The sequence below is a fragment of the Pimephales promelas genome, chromosome 13 (assembly GCF_988280905.1).
Source record: "Pimephales promelas chromosome 13, fPimPro1.hap1.1, whole genome shotgun sequence".
Classification (NCBI taxonomy): domain Eukaryota; kingdom Metazoa; phylum Chordata; class Actinopteri; order Cypriniformes; family Leuciscidae; genus Pimephales; species Pimephales promelas.
This window is the reverse complement of record NC_142781.1, coordinates 8,256,921-8,275,682: the sequence shown is the minus strand read 5'-3', so window position 1 is coordinate 8,275,682 and position 18,762 is coordinate 8,256,921. Positions and strand designations below refer to the sequence as shown.

At 38.1% G+C, this 18,762-nt stretch overlaps 1 protein-coding gene across 3 annotated transcripts in view; it reads right to left on the bottom strand.

The window, feature by feature from the left end:
- The window catches only part of plekhg3 (pleckstrin homology and RhoGEF domain containing G3), a 97,954-nt gene that overhangs the window by 34,602 nt on the left and 44,590 nt on the right, over positions 1-18,762 (bottom strand). For 2 of the 3 annotated variants that reach the window (XM_039667128.2, XM_089118392.1), the window contains exon 3: positions 3,980-4,440. In XM_039667128.2, coding sequence (XP_039523062.2) covers positions 3,980-4,440 — 461 coding nt within the window. Of the gene's footprint in view, positions 1-3,979; positions 4,441-6,721; positions 6,948-18,762 lie in introns of those variants that run through there. The other variant, XM_039667129.2, reaches the window with a different exon arrangement.

The window sequence follows — 18,762 nt, the reverse complement described above, 5'->3', positions numbered from 1 at the left end:
GTCATGTTTCCATGGCAACCAGAGAAGAGCTTCCACCAAACCGCGCTTTACATTTTCTCCTATTTTTATGATAGCATAAATGAGCCGTCTTGTTTAATCTTAAAGTTTTGGTGGTCAGATTCAGACTTAATGAAGAGCAGAGAGCACAGATATGATCAAGCTGAACAAGCAACAAGCAATCGTTATTATAGTTCAAAAGGGCAAACAGTTAAAGTTATTATGCGAGTTAAAGGAGAACTCCGGCGAACAATGAACCTTTGGTCTAATAAAACATCGGTACCTAGTCAATCGTTCTCTGAGATTTGTTTTCATGATAATCGAATGTAGAGAGTTTTATCTCTAAAAACTGTTTAGCGTATATTGCTAGTAATGGGGGCATTGGCTAAGTAAAAAGAAATCGCTAGTTTATACCACTAACAAGGCTCAAAATAGCCCCACACTAACGCAATAACATAATGAGGCTCCATACATGCAAAACGAAGCATTGAGAACTTTGTAAGTGTACAGACCGTTTAATAAGAAGATACTTTATGAAGACAGTTCACTTCGCGTATACAGACCGGAGCCATCTTAGGAAATAGTCTCGATAAGTCAAACCACGAACGTCGTGCTGAGTGATCTGAACTCTATGAAGTTAAACAAACTTCTGAACTGTATGAGCGGCGTTCGGGGATCGACTTATCGAGACTATTTTTTAAGATGGCTCCTGTCTGTATACACGAAGTGAACTGTCTTCATAAAGTATCTTCTTATTAAACGGTCTGTACACTTACAAAGTTCTCAATGCTTCGTTTTGCATGTATGGAGCCTCATTATGTTACAGCGTTAGTGTGGGGCTATTTTGAGCCTTATTAGTGGTATAAACTAGCGATTTCTTTTTACTTACTCAATGCCCCCATTACTAGCATTATACGCTAAACAGTTTTTAGAGATAAAACTCTTTACATTCGATTATCATGAAAACAAATCTCAGAGAACGGTTGACTAGGTACCGATGTTTTATTAGACCAAAGGTTCATTGTTCGCCGGAGTTCTCCTTTAACTCGAGTCAGAATGTACATGTGCAAGGTTGCATTTGTCATCCATCACCGTGACATCAAGTGAACTTTTAAAGCTGAAATAATGAGTGGATTAAGCTTGGAATAACGAGAGAAATAACATGGATAGAACTTTTTTGTTGGTGGATTGTAATGCATCACAGTCAGTCAGGTAACGTTACAAGGAAGTGAGACGACGGCTACTAAAATTAGGTAAGACAAAAAGTTTTATTTTTCGCAACTTGTGTGAAATAATATGTGACGACAATCGGGTCCAGTCGGATTTGTGTCTTTCTGCCGGGTTCGGGTCCAGTTTTCAAATAATAGACGGGTCCAGGTCGGGTCCGGGCAGTACATTTATGACATTTCTCGGGTCTGCACGGGTCCGGGTCCAACTTTTGAAATGAACGACGGGTCCGGGTCGGTGTAGCACATTACGGGTCTCTTTCGGTTCGGGCATGAATTTTTGGACCCGTGAAGACCTCTAACAACATATATTAGATCTCATTAAACGACAAATTAAACACAATGTACTATTGTAAACTATGTAACATGTCACGCTCTCCGTGAGTGGTATTTACGACAGTAACGTTAAAAACAAGTACTCCACAGTTACTCTAGGGGTCGCTGTTTGACAAAAACAGCATTTCTGCCTGTTGTCCCTTTAAAGCAGCCTTTGAAGTTGTGAGGATTGTGAGGATAATGAATAATGCTCTGATTCACACCTGAGAAGACAATGACCTGCATAATGAACTGCATAATGAGCCTTTCACACAGGTGTATCACTTGGTGCATGGGATGCGCATCTCCTAGTTCAGGCCGATGCGATACGCATCTCAATGTACAGCCAACGATAGGATACATTAAAGATACATATAAGCAGCTACCGATGTGATGCAATACGATTCACTACTCTGTGATCCGATTAAAGACGATGCGATTCAATGTAGCTAATATACGATGCAATGGATAAAAATATGATGCTATGCAATTCAATATGGTATAGATAGTAAACTTTTATTTCTTTTATTCAGACATACAGCAAATCATAAAGTAGCTGAAGTGCCATCTGACTTTTATGGCTTGGTTCCTTTATATTTTTTTTTCACAAAACCAAAAAATTTTATAAAAGCGGGTTCTGTTTTAACATAAACAATAAAAATAAATAAAAAAAAAACTTTCACAAACAGGTCTTTCATAACTGTATTCAGATGTAAAAATATACATCTATGAAAAACTTTTATTGGCAGTCACAGGCTTCTGTGAACCAGATCTTAATGAACTTAATGTCGTACTTTAAGGTTTAAAGGTAGGTGACTCTCAGGACACGCCTTGCACTCCGTAGTTTTGCAATACGTCATATTCATGTAACAGCTGTAGCAGTCGCGATGAGAGAACGCACTTGAGCAACAGTTCAGAAAGGAGACATCAATCTAGTCGAACTGGACGCGCGAATGAGCCGAAATCACCCTGCGTTAAACGCATCTCACGCCGCAGGATCTCCAGACCCGCGTCAACGCATCTGTTGACTTGGAAATCACTCGCTCCAGACACTCTATTTGCGTTCGGTGTGAACGCAGCAGTTTCATAATAAAATATTGGTCACAAATGATTGGTAACTTTCTAAATAGTAAAAGTATTGCGTATCTACTAATAATTATATATGAATACATAGTTTTTTACAGATGCAGGTATTAGAAACGATGCAAATGTCGATCAAATGTCAACTTGTATCCGATGCACACTTATTTAAATCGATGCATTGCATCGTTAGCTTTTATGCAGATGCGAATCGGTGAATCTTACCATCCCTACTGAGTACAAAAGAATGTATATATATCCTAATAGAATTGGTTCAAAGTTAGAGTTGGAAACATCTTGAACAAATGTCTTTTCCACAAATTTTGTATGCAGGCAAATTGTATAATATCCAAGGTAAACATTTTTATTAATTGTGTAGTTAATTCTCATACTGTATTTTCAGAAAGTTGTGGAATATGTACCCTCTCCGCAAAATTGTCTAAAATTGTCAAAATTGACTATAATAGCCTACACACAAAAAAGGTTACAATAACTATTGCAATTTTACTAAGTGCACTCTTTCTTTATAAAAAAATAATATATATTTCAAAAGGTAAGGATTCATTAGTTTGAATATTGGAACAAACACTATAATAATATTTTAGTTGATAATTCAATATACCTAATTTATTTTTGACAAAATCCTATAGGCTACTATATATTTAATATATGAGCAGAAATTGGCGATTTGATGTGGCAGTAGTATTTTTTTACAGTAAAAACTAATCAACGAAATCTCGTCTAAACATTCATATTTAGTCTGTAAAATATCGTGTGCATGATAAATTAGTAAATAATCAGTTAATTTGAAGTTTGTTGCTTGTACAAAGACATTGTATTTTAACATATTTTAGTCTATTTTTACTTATCTCAGTAGGCTATATCAATATAGTTTGGTAAAAGCTAAACTAGAAAATAACATGTTTACTAAAGTAGGTGCAAGTGTGAATGAACTGCACTGTGCAGCTGTAGTAAACAACAGCTCGTGTTCATTTATTCGTTCATTCGTTCATTCATTCATTCATACACAGAGAAGTGTGGACATCTCAAAATGATTTTAAAATTTTCTTTTGAAACCTTAATTTTTAAGGTGTTATATGGTTCAATTGCATAGATATGGAGATCACATTGTGACTGCATGTTCAAATTGTTGAATTTTACTGCTTTTCAATGGTAAAAAAAAAATCAAACGTGGGTAACTTAAAACAGCTGATACTTAGAGGATTGTCTGAAGAATAAATTATACTGAAACAAGAAATGATTCTTGTTTTGAGTTGGGAAAGTTTCAGAAATTTAGTTGATTTGACATGGAATTACTCAGTTGTTTGCAAATGTATGTAAAGGTTAAGACTCATGCTGACCTCCACTATACTCCGCAGATCTCTCACATACATCCGCTCCGTCTCAATGATCTCCATGACCACACGGTCCAAGTAGGTGAGCTCAGGGTTGGGTGCCATGGTGTTGGCAGCAAATGGAGATGAACTGTTGGAAATGGAGGAGCTGTCGTTGTTGTTGTTAACAGTGTTGCTGCTATTTTGCTGGAAAAATTGACTGGATGTTTGGGCGAGATTATTGCCCTGAGTCTCATTTGAATCGGCAGCAGGCGTTAACTCCAGATCCACATTGTCTTCAATGGGCACACCAGAGGATGGGATACCTGACAACAGAACGCCGTCCCGAGAGGAACCAGACCCAGATGAGATGGTGGAGACCCCGCTTATGGGCCTCTGAACATCTGTGAAGTCAGAGCAATCGGACAGTGTAGCAGTGGAGGCCCGGTCATTACTGCCAACAGAGGCAGTGGACAACCGAGGTGATTCTAAAGTAGAAAAAGAGACAAAGGTACACAGAGTGTGATTTTTCTGCACATCACGGACAATCACAATGCATTTCTCACACATTTACATTTAATCATTCATTAATCATTTAGCAGATGCTTGTAACCAAAGCGACTTACAAATGAGAACAACAGAAGCAATCAAACCAACAATAGTGCAACAATATGTGAATTGAAATGACTAATCATCCTTAACAAGTAGCCAAAATGTCACCTCATTTAATTTTAAAACAACTTTTTCCATTAGAACACTAGTCTTTAATTGCAATTAATTAAGTAACAAATGGACTTACTTTCAGGCCCTCCACTGGGATGTATTACAGTTTAAAGTGCGAATATGTAAGAGTAGTTGATATGAAACACTTTTAGTTGAATTGTTGGTTTAGGCAAAAAAGAACCAGTAGCATTAGTAGTATACCAGTAGTATTTTTTATGTTTACATAATGTACTATAGTGTATATTTATTAAAACCAAGTATAAAGCTTAAAAAGTTGGTGTAAGCAATTAGGACTTGAACGATAAGGCAGTGTACATTTTACTTGTGAGCCGATGCTCAGCTATTCTTTAATAATCACTTTCTATTTGGCTCATCACAGTTTGGTAATCACTGCAGGTGTCATAATGGTCACAGACACGGGATTGCGCCTTTAATTTAATCAAGCTGAGTGCTCGTGAAAGTTATGCATCAGATTTTGGTCATACCATACACACCTAACTAACTTTTATGAACACTATTTTTGTTCATGACATTCAATACAATTTTACAAAAGTGTAACATGAATTATAGTATAACGTAGCTAAATAGACAAACAACACAGACTCTGTATAAGACTTGTGTATTTAGCTATTATGTAATATCTTTACACGAAATACACAACACATAGCTCAAAAGCTAGTTTATGGAGCAAGAGAATGAAAAAAATGACTAATTGCTTAAACTAAATGGTGCATAATGGATTATCAATATTAGGATTTACAAAGGAGTTGACATTACTCGGGTATGTATTGTCATAACTGAAAAATTGAACAGTCAGCAGGTTACCTGAAAGAGCAATCAAAACAGAAGTAGCCTATTAGGAAAGTCCAGTTTAATTAGGTTGGTATCTGGTTAAATATGAAATTACTCATCCTTTCCTAAACCGTGCACATAATAAGTCTCTTTATTCCCTATTCAGAATGTCTACTGAAATTCCCAGTAGACATTCATCCAAAACTACCATTCAGTTTGAGGAATGCATGCATGTCCTTTGAAGATCATATTTTGTGCATGTCAAAAGATTAGGAATAGTTTGAACAAATAATAATGCAACACACATTAATAGACTCTGACCAGCTAGGGAATGATCTCACAACCACATTGATCAGAACTGAACCTAACAAAACGACAATATTAGCTAATGGTGTTGGTGTATTCACCTTAATATAACCTTGATTTATTATACAGAACATTTTTTTAAATATAACTTATTTTTCCTGACGAAATGTGACATGATGAGTTTCTAATTAAATTACAGCCTTCACAGATTCGTTCTTAAGAGCACTTTCTTAGGTCCAAATTAAGATTAAACCCGTCAAGACAGACAAACAATAAACCCATACTTGCTCAGAGTCGGCGTCTTCCAGCAGATAAAAGTGAACTTGAGGTCAACAGCAGGAGAGAAGGAGGAAACAAATGTTTCGCCTTTCATTTCCATACGAGGATTTTGAAAGTAAACACTTTCCAACAGCACTGACGTCTCCTGCCAGCCCATCCCCTTTACGCTGGACTTTCACCTCTATATCTCCAAACCGTTGGAGGGAGGTCAATGATATTGTGTGTGTAAAAAAAGATTTAAGGCTAGCATATGGAAATGGACAAGCATTTACAAATTAACAATGTCAATAAAACAAATAATATGGCTTCATTTTTTAAACCACATTTCTTGAGCCAAACTGCTTTGTGTGAATAAATGCACTACACCTTTAGACTAACTCTCTAACTATTTTGTGCTTTTGTGAAGTATAATCATTTGTCTAGTGGCCAAACTTAAGCTGAGCTGCTTACCTAGTTGATATTTTAAGGCAATTTCAGAATGTCAGACCTAGAAGATTCTGAAGACTCATTGAAGCAGGATCATTGAATGCAGGATTTCATTCAATCCTTGTTTTGGAAGATAGAAATTCCCAGTTTTCCAATTGCTTCTAAATGACCCAAAGTAAAAAAAAAAAAACTAAAAAAAAACTAAAAAAAAAAAAACAATGAGAGAAAAGCCTCTAGACTTACCAAACAATTGTGACAACCTGAGATTAAACCCAGTGAAACACCATTTCTCTTCCCAAATACTCCTAAGAGCAGCAACTTTCAGATGTGGTTGGAGAACCATTCCCCAATATTTGTTATGGCCCAAACAACTATGGATTGGTGATGAATTGCCTCCAGCTAAGAGGGTTTCTTTTGTTCTCATCCTCTTTTCTAGTTTTATTCAAGTGTCCCCCGTACCAAACTGGTACTGGTTGTTTCTCACCCGATTTAAAAGTCAACTGTTACACACCAGCTCATGTGAACAAATAGATTACACCTCTTTATATGGAGGGAGGGGCTAATGGCTGTGCTTGGTTGTGCTCATAAAAGGGTTGAGAAACTGATAATCATTTGTAGACTGAAGGAATGCAAAGACTGCAGTGCAAAACCCATCCAGGTTTCTCTTCCTTCACAATACATTTGGCAAGGACAAGAAAAGGTGGATGGACACAAAGAATACAATTTGGAGTGAACATTCATTTCTAAATAACCATGTCTATGTAATTTACAGGTTGCCATTCATTTACAGACTTGGAAAAATGCAACAAAGAATAGTTTTAATCCAGAATTACTAGACAGATTTAAAATGTTTTAGATCAAATTAACACTGATACAATACATGAAGAACTGGTCAACTCATATTGACTATTTGTTCTAAGCTCCATTAGTCTGTCCCCCAGAGACCAGCTGTGACTAGTAAGGAGTTTTTAAAAAGAGGAGCCGCAGAGAGGACAAGATAATGCCGAGTTCAGACTGCATGATTTTAGCCACGATTTTGGCTCGCCGACAGGTTTTGAGAAATCGCCGACAAATGCCCGAAATCACAGGCAAATCGGCGCTCGTTCACGCGAGTGACAATCACGCAGTGTGAATGAACAAAGACGCGAACTGAGAGAATCACCGACGAGTCGCCGACGCCCGTGAGATATTTGGCATGCTAAATATCTGGACCTGTCGGCGATTCAAAATCCTGCTGTGTGAAAAGTGTTTTGACTGAAAACTACATCGGCGATCACCGGCAGCCAGTGAGAGAGCAAGATACAGAGCAGCAGGGAGTTCGGGGAGGAGTTATAGATCACATATCAACATGATATGGCATTGTTTCAACAAAAAAAGCTTCTCGGTCTATTTGGACACAATAAATGGAAGAAAAATTAGTAGAAATTTGGCAGGAGCACTCGTGTCTGTTTCACCAGCTGTACCACAACCGGGTCGAAAAAAAAAGTCTCACGTGAGAACTCCGGTCTTGCACGTGTGGTGTCGCGCGTTGTTTCCTTTATATCTCACGCGTGTTTGTTGTGAAATGTAGTTTGCGTGCAGCGTGCTAGACAGAGTCTGTCTGCGATTTTTCTAAAGTCATGCAGTGTGAAACCTTCTGTCGCCGATCCATCGTCCAGTGTGAACACAGCAGCGACTGAATGCTGGCCAAGACAGTCATGCAGTGTGAAAAGAGCAGCGACCTGACTACTTTGAAAATCGTGCAGTCTGAAAGAGCCATAAGCAGAGAGGCTAATGTCAAAAAAGGAGGCTAATTACGTTGAAAATCACTCTAAAAATCAGACATTGGTTCAATCCAAAGTTAATAATAGTAACTAGTAAGCATTTTCTTTTACATTAACACTTTTGGCTGGTTGTACTTATACTGGTTGAAGCTCTCTTCACATTACATATATAGTCTGTGAAAGTCTCAGGAGCAAAAAACATTGTCCAATCATTGCATTCGGTCCAAACGCAATGATATCATGTCCTACCTGCCATACAACCCATGTATTTCCATTTTGTTTCAGTAAGGAGGTTCAACCAACTCTGGATTAAAACTTGAACTCAGAGTTGACTTACCCCAGAGACTATTTATATAGAGACATGCCACTTCCTCAATCCTTAATAAAAATGTATAGGGAAAACCCGTAACACCAAAGATGGCGGTTGTATGCAAATGCCCCGCCCCTCCCGCTGGACAGCCAATCATCTGCTTTTAACGGTCAAGCTGGGAAACATTTAAATACGTTACTGTTTGAAAAGGCGGCAGATTTGATATGCAGTGTATGTGTGCGTAGTGTAAATATCAGACATCCCAAGTCTCCCAGAAGTTCCAGGTGTCTCCAGCAGATTGATAGAGGCTCGTTGATGCCCGCAAATTAGTTCGAATCTCCCGGAATCTAGAGCGACCGAGCAAGAGCGCGCGCACATACTGTGTTTCAAACTGTGCAGCGCGCGACAGAGCGAGAGAACCCTTGCGCATGCGCAGTAAAAGTATAACCTGTGGGAAAACGGCGTTTTAAACCTTAATTTGGGGCAAAGTCATTAAACTTTTTCAGTGATTTTTATCATATTTTACTGCTGTTTCTATACATGTAGTTTTATTTCCCGGTGACCAATGAAAGTGCAATTGTGCAGAAAGTGCTCTGCCCATTCATTTAGACAGAGCCTAGTCTTGTTAAGTTCGAAATAGCTGCCCGGAGGCGTTGCCAAGATGGCGGCGAGTGCATGACTTTGCTTACCCTGAGATGGAAAACTCTGAATTTTTGGTTTCAGAACAGCTGAATTGAATTAGTTCAATCAACTCTGAGTAAGTTGACTCTCTGAATTAAGCGCGGGCACCAAGACTATGATCAGAGGAGCTCCGAAATTATAATTCACCATGGCAACAGCACCCGAAAAAAATACTTCAATATGCAAATTTAATTATCTTAAATCGCTGTTATAATATCAGAGGTGAACACTGGCAGAATGGTAAGTTATTGAACTAATATTCATTTTTGCATCCCATTGGCATAATAAATAAATAAATCTTGTTTCCGTTTGCATTAAGAGTATTTTTCTTACCCTACTGGCAATTTTTCAAGTACTTAATTTATATAGGCTTTGTGACGGGTAATATAACACCGTCTCTAATGATGCTTTGCAAACTCTGCTCTTGATGTGTGTGCATTCATGTGTTTTGAAGGAGGTGTAGCTTTGGAGACACATTGGAGGGAGGGTGAGAGGAGCCCTAAAATAAATAAATTATTTGGTTGAACGCAACATGTAAATATAGCTGCGAGCAGCGATTGCGGGCCCAAGCCGGTGGCACCGCAACCCCGGTGCCTTTAGTTACCTAAAGGCACCGGGGTGGCAGTACCGCCGGCTTTGGCCCTTCATCGCTGCTCGCAGCTATATATATATAGTGGTGGCACCACCACCTTTATATATATATATATATATATATATATATAAAGCCAGTGGCACCACCACCTTATTATATAACCACACACTAGGGGTGCAACGGATCAAAAAACTCACGGATCGGATCGTTTCTCGGATCAGGGTCACGGATCGGATCATTTTTCGGATCAGCAAAAAAAAAAAAAAAAAAAAAAAATTTCCCCCAAAATAACTGTAATAGCCTACTGACAAATTCTTTAATAATAAATAGACTTAACATTATGATATTCTGTTTTATTTTAACTTCACAGGGTTCCAGACTGAAAGTTGAGGGCAGCATCACCTCAAATGAGAACTCACAGCGAGTTCTACAAAAAAAAAATAAATAAATAAATAATTCTGGTAGCACTGGGGCTGACAATAAATCACTAAGCTTAATTTAGGGTGTAGATGAAATTAACTTAGTTATTATCATTTATAATGTCTTAATATCAATTAATAAAAGTAGTAAAAATATCATCGTACTTTTTTCATTTTAGGACAATCTTTAAAGGATAAACAAAAAATGTGTTGGTAATCACATAAAAAATTCAAAAAAATAAAACATTTATTTATGATATTATTGAAGTGCTGGGAAAAGATGTGTAGTAGGCTACTTGTAAGCATTTGACTATTTCTTACACATTATCATATAGGCTGATTTGTGGACTGAAAGCCTTCTATAAGTGTTTCTCCTGGTTTCCACGTCAGCTCTGTTTGATCTGATATGGTTTATAACAGAAACCTGCGCCGAATCGGAGTGTTTCTAATTGGATCTCGTGGTGTTGATGTTATTAATTCTGAGGCGAATTCAATGGATTTCTTCACTGGATCTCCTAGTAACAGTGTTGCGTGAGCGAGATCGGCCCGCGACTGTCAAGTTCGGGGCTTTATTTTGTCAATGGATCGCTGCTGCTGCTGCTCCGACCACGGTCCTAATCATAAATGAGTAGCGTATTTTCGTTCCACTTTCATTTTGTTTGCATTCGCTGCTAGGCAACGACTAACGAGTCGATAGATCGCTGATTGCTCAGACGCACATCAGGTTGTGATATTTGTCTCCGTCTCCCTCCCACAGATGTTTACGCGCGCTATTCTTGTCACGGATTCATTGACGCACCGCTTTACCATGCGTTTAACGTGTGGCAAATTTACTGGTCGCACATGTGCGACTGGATGTAAAATTCAGTCGCACACTCTCAAATTTTGGTCGCAGTCTGGTCTGGAGCCCTGAAATGACGCGGGGCGTTCAAGCTTCTCCGTTCCTCCGCTCGCTATGACGAAGCTGTGCGTTGACTGAACAACATGCGCACGTTTTTTTTTGTTTTTTTTTCATAATCAATCCGCGGATCACGTGTGTGCCGAACCGAAGACATTGATCCGAACGGATCACGGATCAGTGATGATCCGTTGCACCACTACCACACACACACATAAACAGAGACACCAGACCCCACCCTCCCCTCCCCACACAGATTGAACAATGGAGACATAAAAACATACTGTACTCGGTCCTTTTGTTCATACAGGAAATTATTCAAACTGGAATATATATTTGTGTACACTTGCAATATACAAACACAACATTGTGCTTGTGTCAAACTATAAACTCTTGTCAAACTGTAACCTACAACTGTCACGCAACCAAAATCTCTCTCTCTCTCTCTCTCTCTCTCTCTCTCTCTCTCTCTCTCTCTCTCTCTCTCTCTCTCTCTCTCTCTCTCTGCCATCTTTTGGACATTCATCATGTCACATTGGTTTTAATTACTTGTCCTCGAACAGAGCCCTAATCTGTTTATTTTTCAGTTACACATTCTACATTGATTAAAAAAAAATCAAATGTGTTTTTATTTTATACAGAAATAAATTATTTATAATTCAGCTGAGAATAAAGTTAATGTTAATCCAAATTTGAAGAAAAACAAATATATGATCTGAAATATAGCACATTCATTTTAAATTCATTCAGGTTAAATTACCAAAATACAATCTTAATTAAATTTAAAGCAAATAATAAATCTAAAATATATGGGTTGTAGGCATATTTTGTTAAAAAAAGAAGATATATAAATCCAGAAAGACAAGGCCTTAAACTTTAACAAGGGTGCAACTCTTATCACTGCAACAAACATAGTCACACACACAAGACATGTCACTTACATTTTAGATGCAATATTGACTTTTTTTCTGTTTCAGCAGAGAAAATAGTTAGACAAAGATCACAGCGAACCATCGCGCATCTTAAAGCAATGTGTTACTGGATGATTCAGCATTTTGAACGAATGAATCCATGACTCGTTCATTAAGACGGTAGCCTGGCGACAGCAGGGCTATTCAATTAGCTTCATTTGAGGGCCGCATTATTAAATCGAAAAGTTGAGCTGGGCCGGTGGGTTTAGCTCATTTATTGAGACATAACAGTATCAATAAGTGAGCTAAAGTAAACAAAAAAAAAGGTTTTGCATTTACTAGGAAATGTGGTACCCAACAGTATGCAGACCATAATAAATAACTTTTTACAGCTACAAATATATTGAATTATGCAATATCATAGCTATTGGTAAGAATTATTTTATTAATAATTATTATAGGCTTAAATTAAAATATCCTGACTTGTGGCTCACTACCACTGTATAAAAAATGCCTAAACAGGTAAACAATTATACACACAATGAATTATACCCCCCTAATAAATCTAATGCAAAATAAATGACTATAACATAGTATTCAATATAAATATTCCACATTTCTGCCCAAACCATGGTAAATTATTACATTCATGGTAAATGTTTGTAAGGGTGGTGATTATGGCATTTATAGTATTCTTTGTTCATGTTTTTGCTATTTACCTCATCAGTAGTGTTGGGAATGTTAAGGCTGTTTCATCCGATTTAAAACTAGTTAAAATCCTTGAGTGATTTGTGGTTTGTAACAGTGAGGAGTGTCCGATTGAAATGCTTCTCAATGGATGTCGCAACGCTGTTTAATAATAGTGTCCGGGAGCGGGAGTAAACGCAACTCCATTAAGCTTTGCGTTCCGTTATACACTGGCCCGTGCTGCCTAGTTCAAAGTAAACTAGTGAAACAACTGAAACCAGCGCTATTTTGTTCTCTATTTGTTCTTACTGACCGAGAAACCGCTTCAGATGATTCAGTGACAGAACGGTCTGAACGAATCCGAATCGTGTCCGACTGTTATGTACACGCGTTTGGCCAATTCATGAAAAGGAAATAGGAATCGAACCAACGAATGATTAATATCGCTGATTCAGTCGACAGAAATACGGGACACACATAATAACTGCTGAAATATTCGGACTGAAAACGTTTCTCTCAGGTCAGTCGGAGCGCTCATACACACAGTGCGTATAGTCATCCAGCTGCATGCGCCACTGCGGCCACGCGCATATCAAACCAAATTTAGCCGCACCACCAGAAAATAGGAGGGGGCGGTTGGAGTGCTCTCGGGCCGCATGGAGATGATCGGCGGGCCGCACTTGGCCCGCCAATTGAAAAGCCCTGCCTTATGGCGATTTAGGGTTATGTTTTAAGTATCGTTCTTTACAACGGTAGCGTGAAAATAGAGACTAGTAGATTAAAATGATTAAATGTTAAAATGGTTTGCCATACCGATCTGTTGTTTCGACTAGTCACAATTACGTTACAGATATTTTAAATGATAATACAAACTATCCGAAATGTAATTATGACTAGTCAGAAAGACGTTGTTGATATCTACAATGTTAATTCCAGATAGTAAAACTTAGATTTTAAATGTTAAAATGGCTTGCCATACAGAAACGTAGGCTCAGAGAGAGGCTCACCATATTCAAACAAAAATATCTGACTTTCTGTGGGTCCTAGCTAATGAGTGTAAATTAGAAAGTTGTCCGGCTTGAGGAGTACAACATACATAACGATGTTTGTAACTGTAGATAAAACTAACAATCCCAATTTTGTCAAAAGGTGGCGCTACTGAGCCCTTACCACGTCCGTTTCTGAAACTTTGCACATTTGCACAGCTTTGAGCAAGTTAAGGGCCCCAAACGTGCCCGAATAGTCGTAAGAAAAATAATAATAATAATAAAAATTAATAATAATAACAGAAAAAAATAATCCTAACGAAAACAATAAGGCCTTCGCCCTTTCAGGGCTTGGGCCCTAATAAATAATCCCAAGGAAAACAATAGGGCCTTTGCCCTTTCAGGGCTTGGGCCCTAATAATAAATAATTCCTATTATTCCCTATATATCCCTATTATTAACACATATTAGTGAAATTGCACTAGCATGGTTTAAATCATACTTATCTGACCGTTATCAGTTTGTAGCAGTAAATTAAGAGATGTCTTATCGATCACAAGTTCAGTATGGCGTACCACAAGGCTCAGTACTAGGACCGTTGCTGTTCACTCTGTACGCTACCCTTGGGAGATATCATTAGGAAGCATGGCATTAGTTTTCACTGTTATACAGTGGTATAACATGTGATACTCAGCGTTATTTTTCTTCACGCCCTGATGAAATCTTACCAATTCACAAAATTAACAGAATGCATAGCGGATATAAAAAAAAACTGGACAAATAGCAATTTCCTACTATTTAATTCTGAAAAAAAAAACAGAGATTGTAATTATTGGACAAAAAACTTCCTCACGTAATAACCTGAAAACTGTCTAACACATGATGGCTGCTCTGTCAAGTCCTCGTCGTCGGTTTAGAACCTGGGTGTGCTCATTGAAAAGAGAGAGAAGAATCAATCTTTCATTTGAAAATCACGTTTCTAGTAGGGATGTCCCGATCCGATCTACAGCATCGTGCTAATACTGGCCCAGGACTCTAGATCGGAGATATACAAGAAAACACTGTGCTTTTGTAAAATAAAAAAATAAATAAAAAAATTGGGTGCACAAAAAAATCTGAAAATACGTAAAAAAAAATGTTGCGCTGCATTTGACGTGCCTACAGTTTAAATGAAAATTTTGGTGTTCAACTTCACGTTTTAAAATTACTACCGTTCATTTTTCGTTTTATGGGTAAAAAAAAAGAAAAAACGAATGGAAGCAAAAGTACACGGATCAAAGGGTAATTCTAAATCTTGTTAATGATTTATTTTAAACCTGTTGGTAGCTTTAAGTACTAAAGTACGCAACTTGTATTTTTTTCTTCCTTTTTTGTAGTGTTTGAATAAAGGGTGAGTCTTTCATAATCTGTCTTTCAAACTGTTGTTGTGGACTATATACTGGAGTTGTATTTTTTCTCTATTTGAGTGAGATGTTTTCAGGTTGCTAATTGAGCAAAGTGCTCAGTATTAGTATTACAAATGATCAGATTGATATCAGTATCAGCAAATAGCCAAAGCTGCGGCATCGGTATCGGAAGTGAAAAAGTGGTATCGGGACATCCCTAGTCTCTAGTATCTGTAAAACTGCATTCTTCCATCTTAAAATATATCTAAATTACATCATATGCTCCCAATTAAAAATGCAGAACAAGTAATGCATGCGTTCATGACATCAAGGCTAGATTATTGTAATTTCTACTGGGTGGTTGCCCTGCACGCTTAATAAATAAACCAGCTGGTCTAAAATGCAGCAGCTCGAGTTTATCAGAACCAGGAATTATTAGCCCGGTTGGCTCCCTATTACATATTGTATACATTTTAGATTAATACTAATATTCAACAATATTATTGATCTGCCTGCATTGACACCATTATATGAGATTGAGAACTGAACTGAGTTGGATGATAACATCACGGTTTTCTCCAGAACGGCAATATATATAATTGAACTAAATGAATAACTTTTTTTACAACAAAAATTAACCATCACTGAACTTACTCAAGCGGGACTGTGACGCTATTTTCTTCAAGAAACAAACTGTTATATTATTTTCACGTTATCTCTGTAGAGCTGCTTTGAAACAATCTGTATTATAACACTATATAAATAAAGGCTTGACTATTAGAATTTCATATTAATAAAAGCTGGATGACATTAATAAAAGCTGTATGACACTGCTAAATGGTATGCAATTAATATAAAAATATATTGTATGGTGAAGAAAATGCTGTATTACAGTTACAACAAATTAAGCTCTTTCTTAGGCTGTTTACACGGAAACGATTCTGAAGAGAAAACGCAAAAGTCATCTTTTTTATTCTGCGTTTAGACGAGCGTTTTGTATGGGAAATCCGCGTGCAAACGGAGACGCAAAAGTGTGTGAAATTCAATGTAGCATGCATTTCAGGCGGCTAGGAGTGCATACTACAACAACACCAAGTCCACACGCCTGCGTACAACTTTCACCGTCAAGCAGACTTTTGCGTTTTTACCGTTTACACGGGAGCACGGTGGTGGAGCGTTTTTAAGATTTCCACTCTGGAGGGTGGTTTCAATTTTTGAGGCTCAAAAACGCCGTTGCCGTGTAAACGAAAGGCACATCCGATAAAATATTTTTACGTTTTCACCCGCGAGCGTTCTTGTGTAAACAGGGCCTCAATGTGTTAGCCACGTCTTGACAAAACTGTGTTGTCACTGAGGCATGGCACACACCTCTTACTCGTGGTGAATAAAAAAAACAAACAAACGAGAATAAAACAATAAGACTAACCCCATAAAGGTATCCAAACAGTTGTTCACCTGTCCAATAACAAATAGTGACTGTTGTTTCCATGGTTTCTAAGGAAGTAAAACCATAAATCGAGGGTAACGCGTATATGGCATCAATGACAGGAGAAGCAATGACACGGGTCGTTACACTGGTTTAAATAGACAATTAATTTCTCTGTGATAAAGTACGTACACAAGTCAGCAAAACATCTAACATTATTCCAGTAGTTTTGGGATATTTTAGACCAAAAATCTTAAATAAATTGTCCTCCTCAATACAAAAGAACATTTAATAAAGTTTCAAAAATGTCTCATTTGGATGTAAGGGGATTTGTGACGTCAAAATTGCACCTTCAGTCATCAACCCGAAACTAAAGTTTGATTCAGTTTGATTTTGTAACCAGCTTCACTGGTTATTTGCTGCAAATTTGCTCAAAAGAAGGATGAAATTGGACATCACTAGTGTCAGGCTGGTTTGAAGCTCAAACATACAGACCAATGTTGTGATAGCACCACTCTGTTTACACTTCATGAAAACCAATCTGCAAAGGTTTACTTATAAAGTAATTACCTCTGTATATTAAGCTGTAAAAGAAAAAGTATCACCTTTTATCCCTTGCATAGTCAAATGTCAACTACCAAAATGTAACAGTATGCCCTGAAATTCTACATTAAGGACACCTGATAAAGTTCACCTGTTCTGAGTTAAAAGCAAGCTCTCCATTTAAAAACCTTTCTCTGAAGCCAATGGGGTAAAAGATAAAAGTCACCGGTGACCTATTGCTAGCTTTGAACTGGCTAGCGGTCTATGGGGCATAAAAGCCATGTGTGTGGGGGGTTAGATGGTCATTACACAGCCACAAAGACTCAGATCTTAACCACATCTGTCCTTTAATATCTATACTAAAGGTGTCAAGAGTACCGGTACTTAAGTACGTAAAATAAATAAATAAATGCCTAAATAAATGTCTAAAATCTTTAGAATAAAATCTTAGCAGGAAACCAAAGAATTTTACAAGCTAGAAACAAACCAGCCAAATAATACGGGACCATTTTTGTACAGCTAAAATAACTGAATGCGGATAATAAAAAAAAAAAAAAAAAGTGGATAAAGGTCCTAGATCACAGAACTGTTTTTGATGCAAAAATACCACAAATTGCATGAACAAAACCCCCATACAAATCATGTACTGTCTCATATAATCATGTCCAGAGGAGAACTTGTCTCCTGACTGAGCCTGGTTTCTCCCAATGTTTTTTCCTCCGCTACTGGCACGAGAAGGTTAAATTGTCCCTCACCTTGGTCTTAGCGGCCTTACAGAGTGACCTCTTCAAATCCCTGCAGTTAGTAGAGCTTAAAATCCTGTCTCTTAAGAAGGCGCTCCTGACTGCAGGCAGGGGATCTGCAAGCATTTTCAGTCAACAAATCATGCCTGGAATTCAAACGTATACGTGCCCTGTTACTTGCCCCAGGTTTCCGCCACTCCCTTCAGGGACCAGGGGGTGAACCTGCAAGCGATGCCCCTGGAGGAGGCAGAGACCCAGCCCTGGCTCTGCTCTTTCCCATCCACACTTTGCGTCTGTGTGTGGACCAAGCGCAGAGCTTCAGGACGTCAGAACAGCTCTGTCTATAATGGAGGACAGCAGAAGGGAAAGGCTGTCTCCAAGCAGAGATTGGCCCACTGGATAGTGGCACCACAGTCTTGGCATACCGAGCCCAAGATCAGTCGTACCCCCTGAGGGTGAAGGCTCATTCCACTCGGAGGGTTTACACTCAAAGGCTCTCAGGCGAGATTCCAATTCGTCAGTTCTGACGTAACTTCTCCGTTCTGGTTACATTAGTAACTTAGACAATTTACATGTTATTTTACACCCCTGACATAAACTAAGAAATTACTGTCACTGTAGCCCAGTTTTATTATGAACAGTGGTCAAACTTCAAAGCTGCAGTCTTAAAACTTTCTAATGCTACACAGTTTGTCAAGATTAAATAAGAACGTCACGGTAATAGCGTGCAGTAAATCTGAGGCAGCCGGCGATCTTTGTATGGTAAGAGTTGCTGTTACGGTAAGAGAACTGTTAAGACCGATAGTGCTGCAGAAAGAAACAATGTCGATCAAGCCAAACTTCACAAAATCTTTCCAAACGCTCCAACTGGAGACCACATAATAACACGCAACAATTTTGCTGTTATTGTAATGGATATTAGAAAAGAATTCTAAAACTG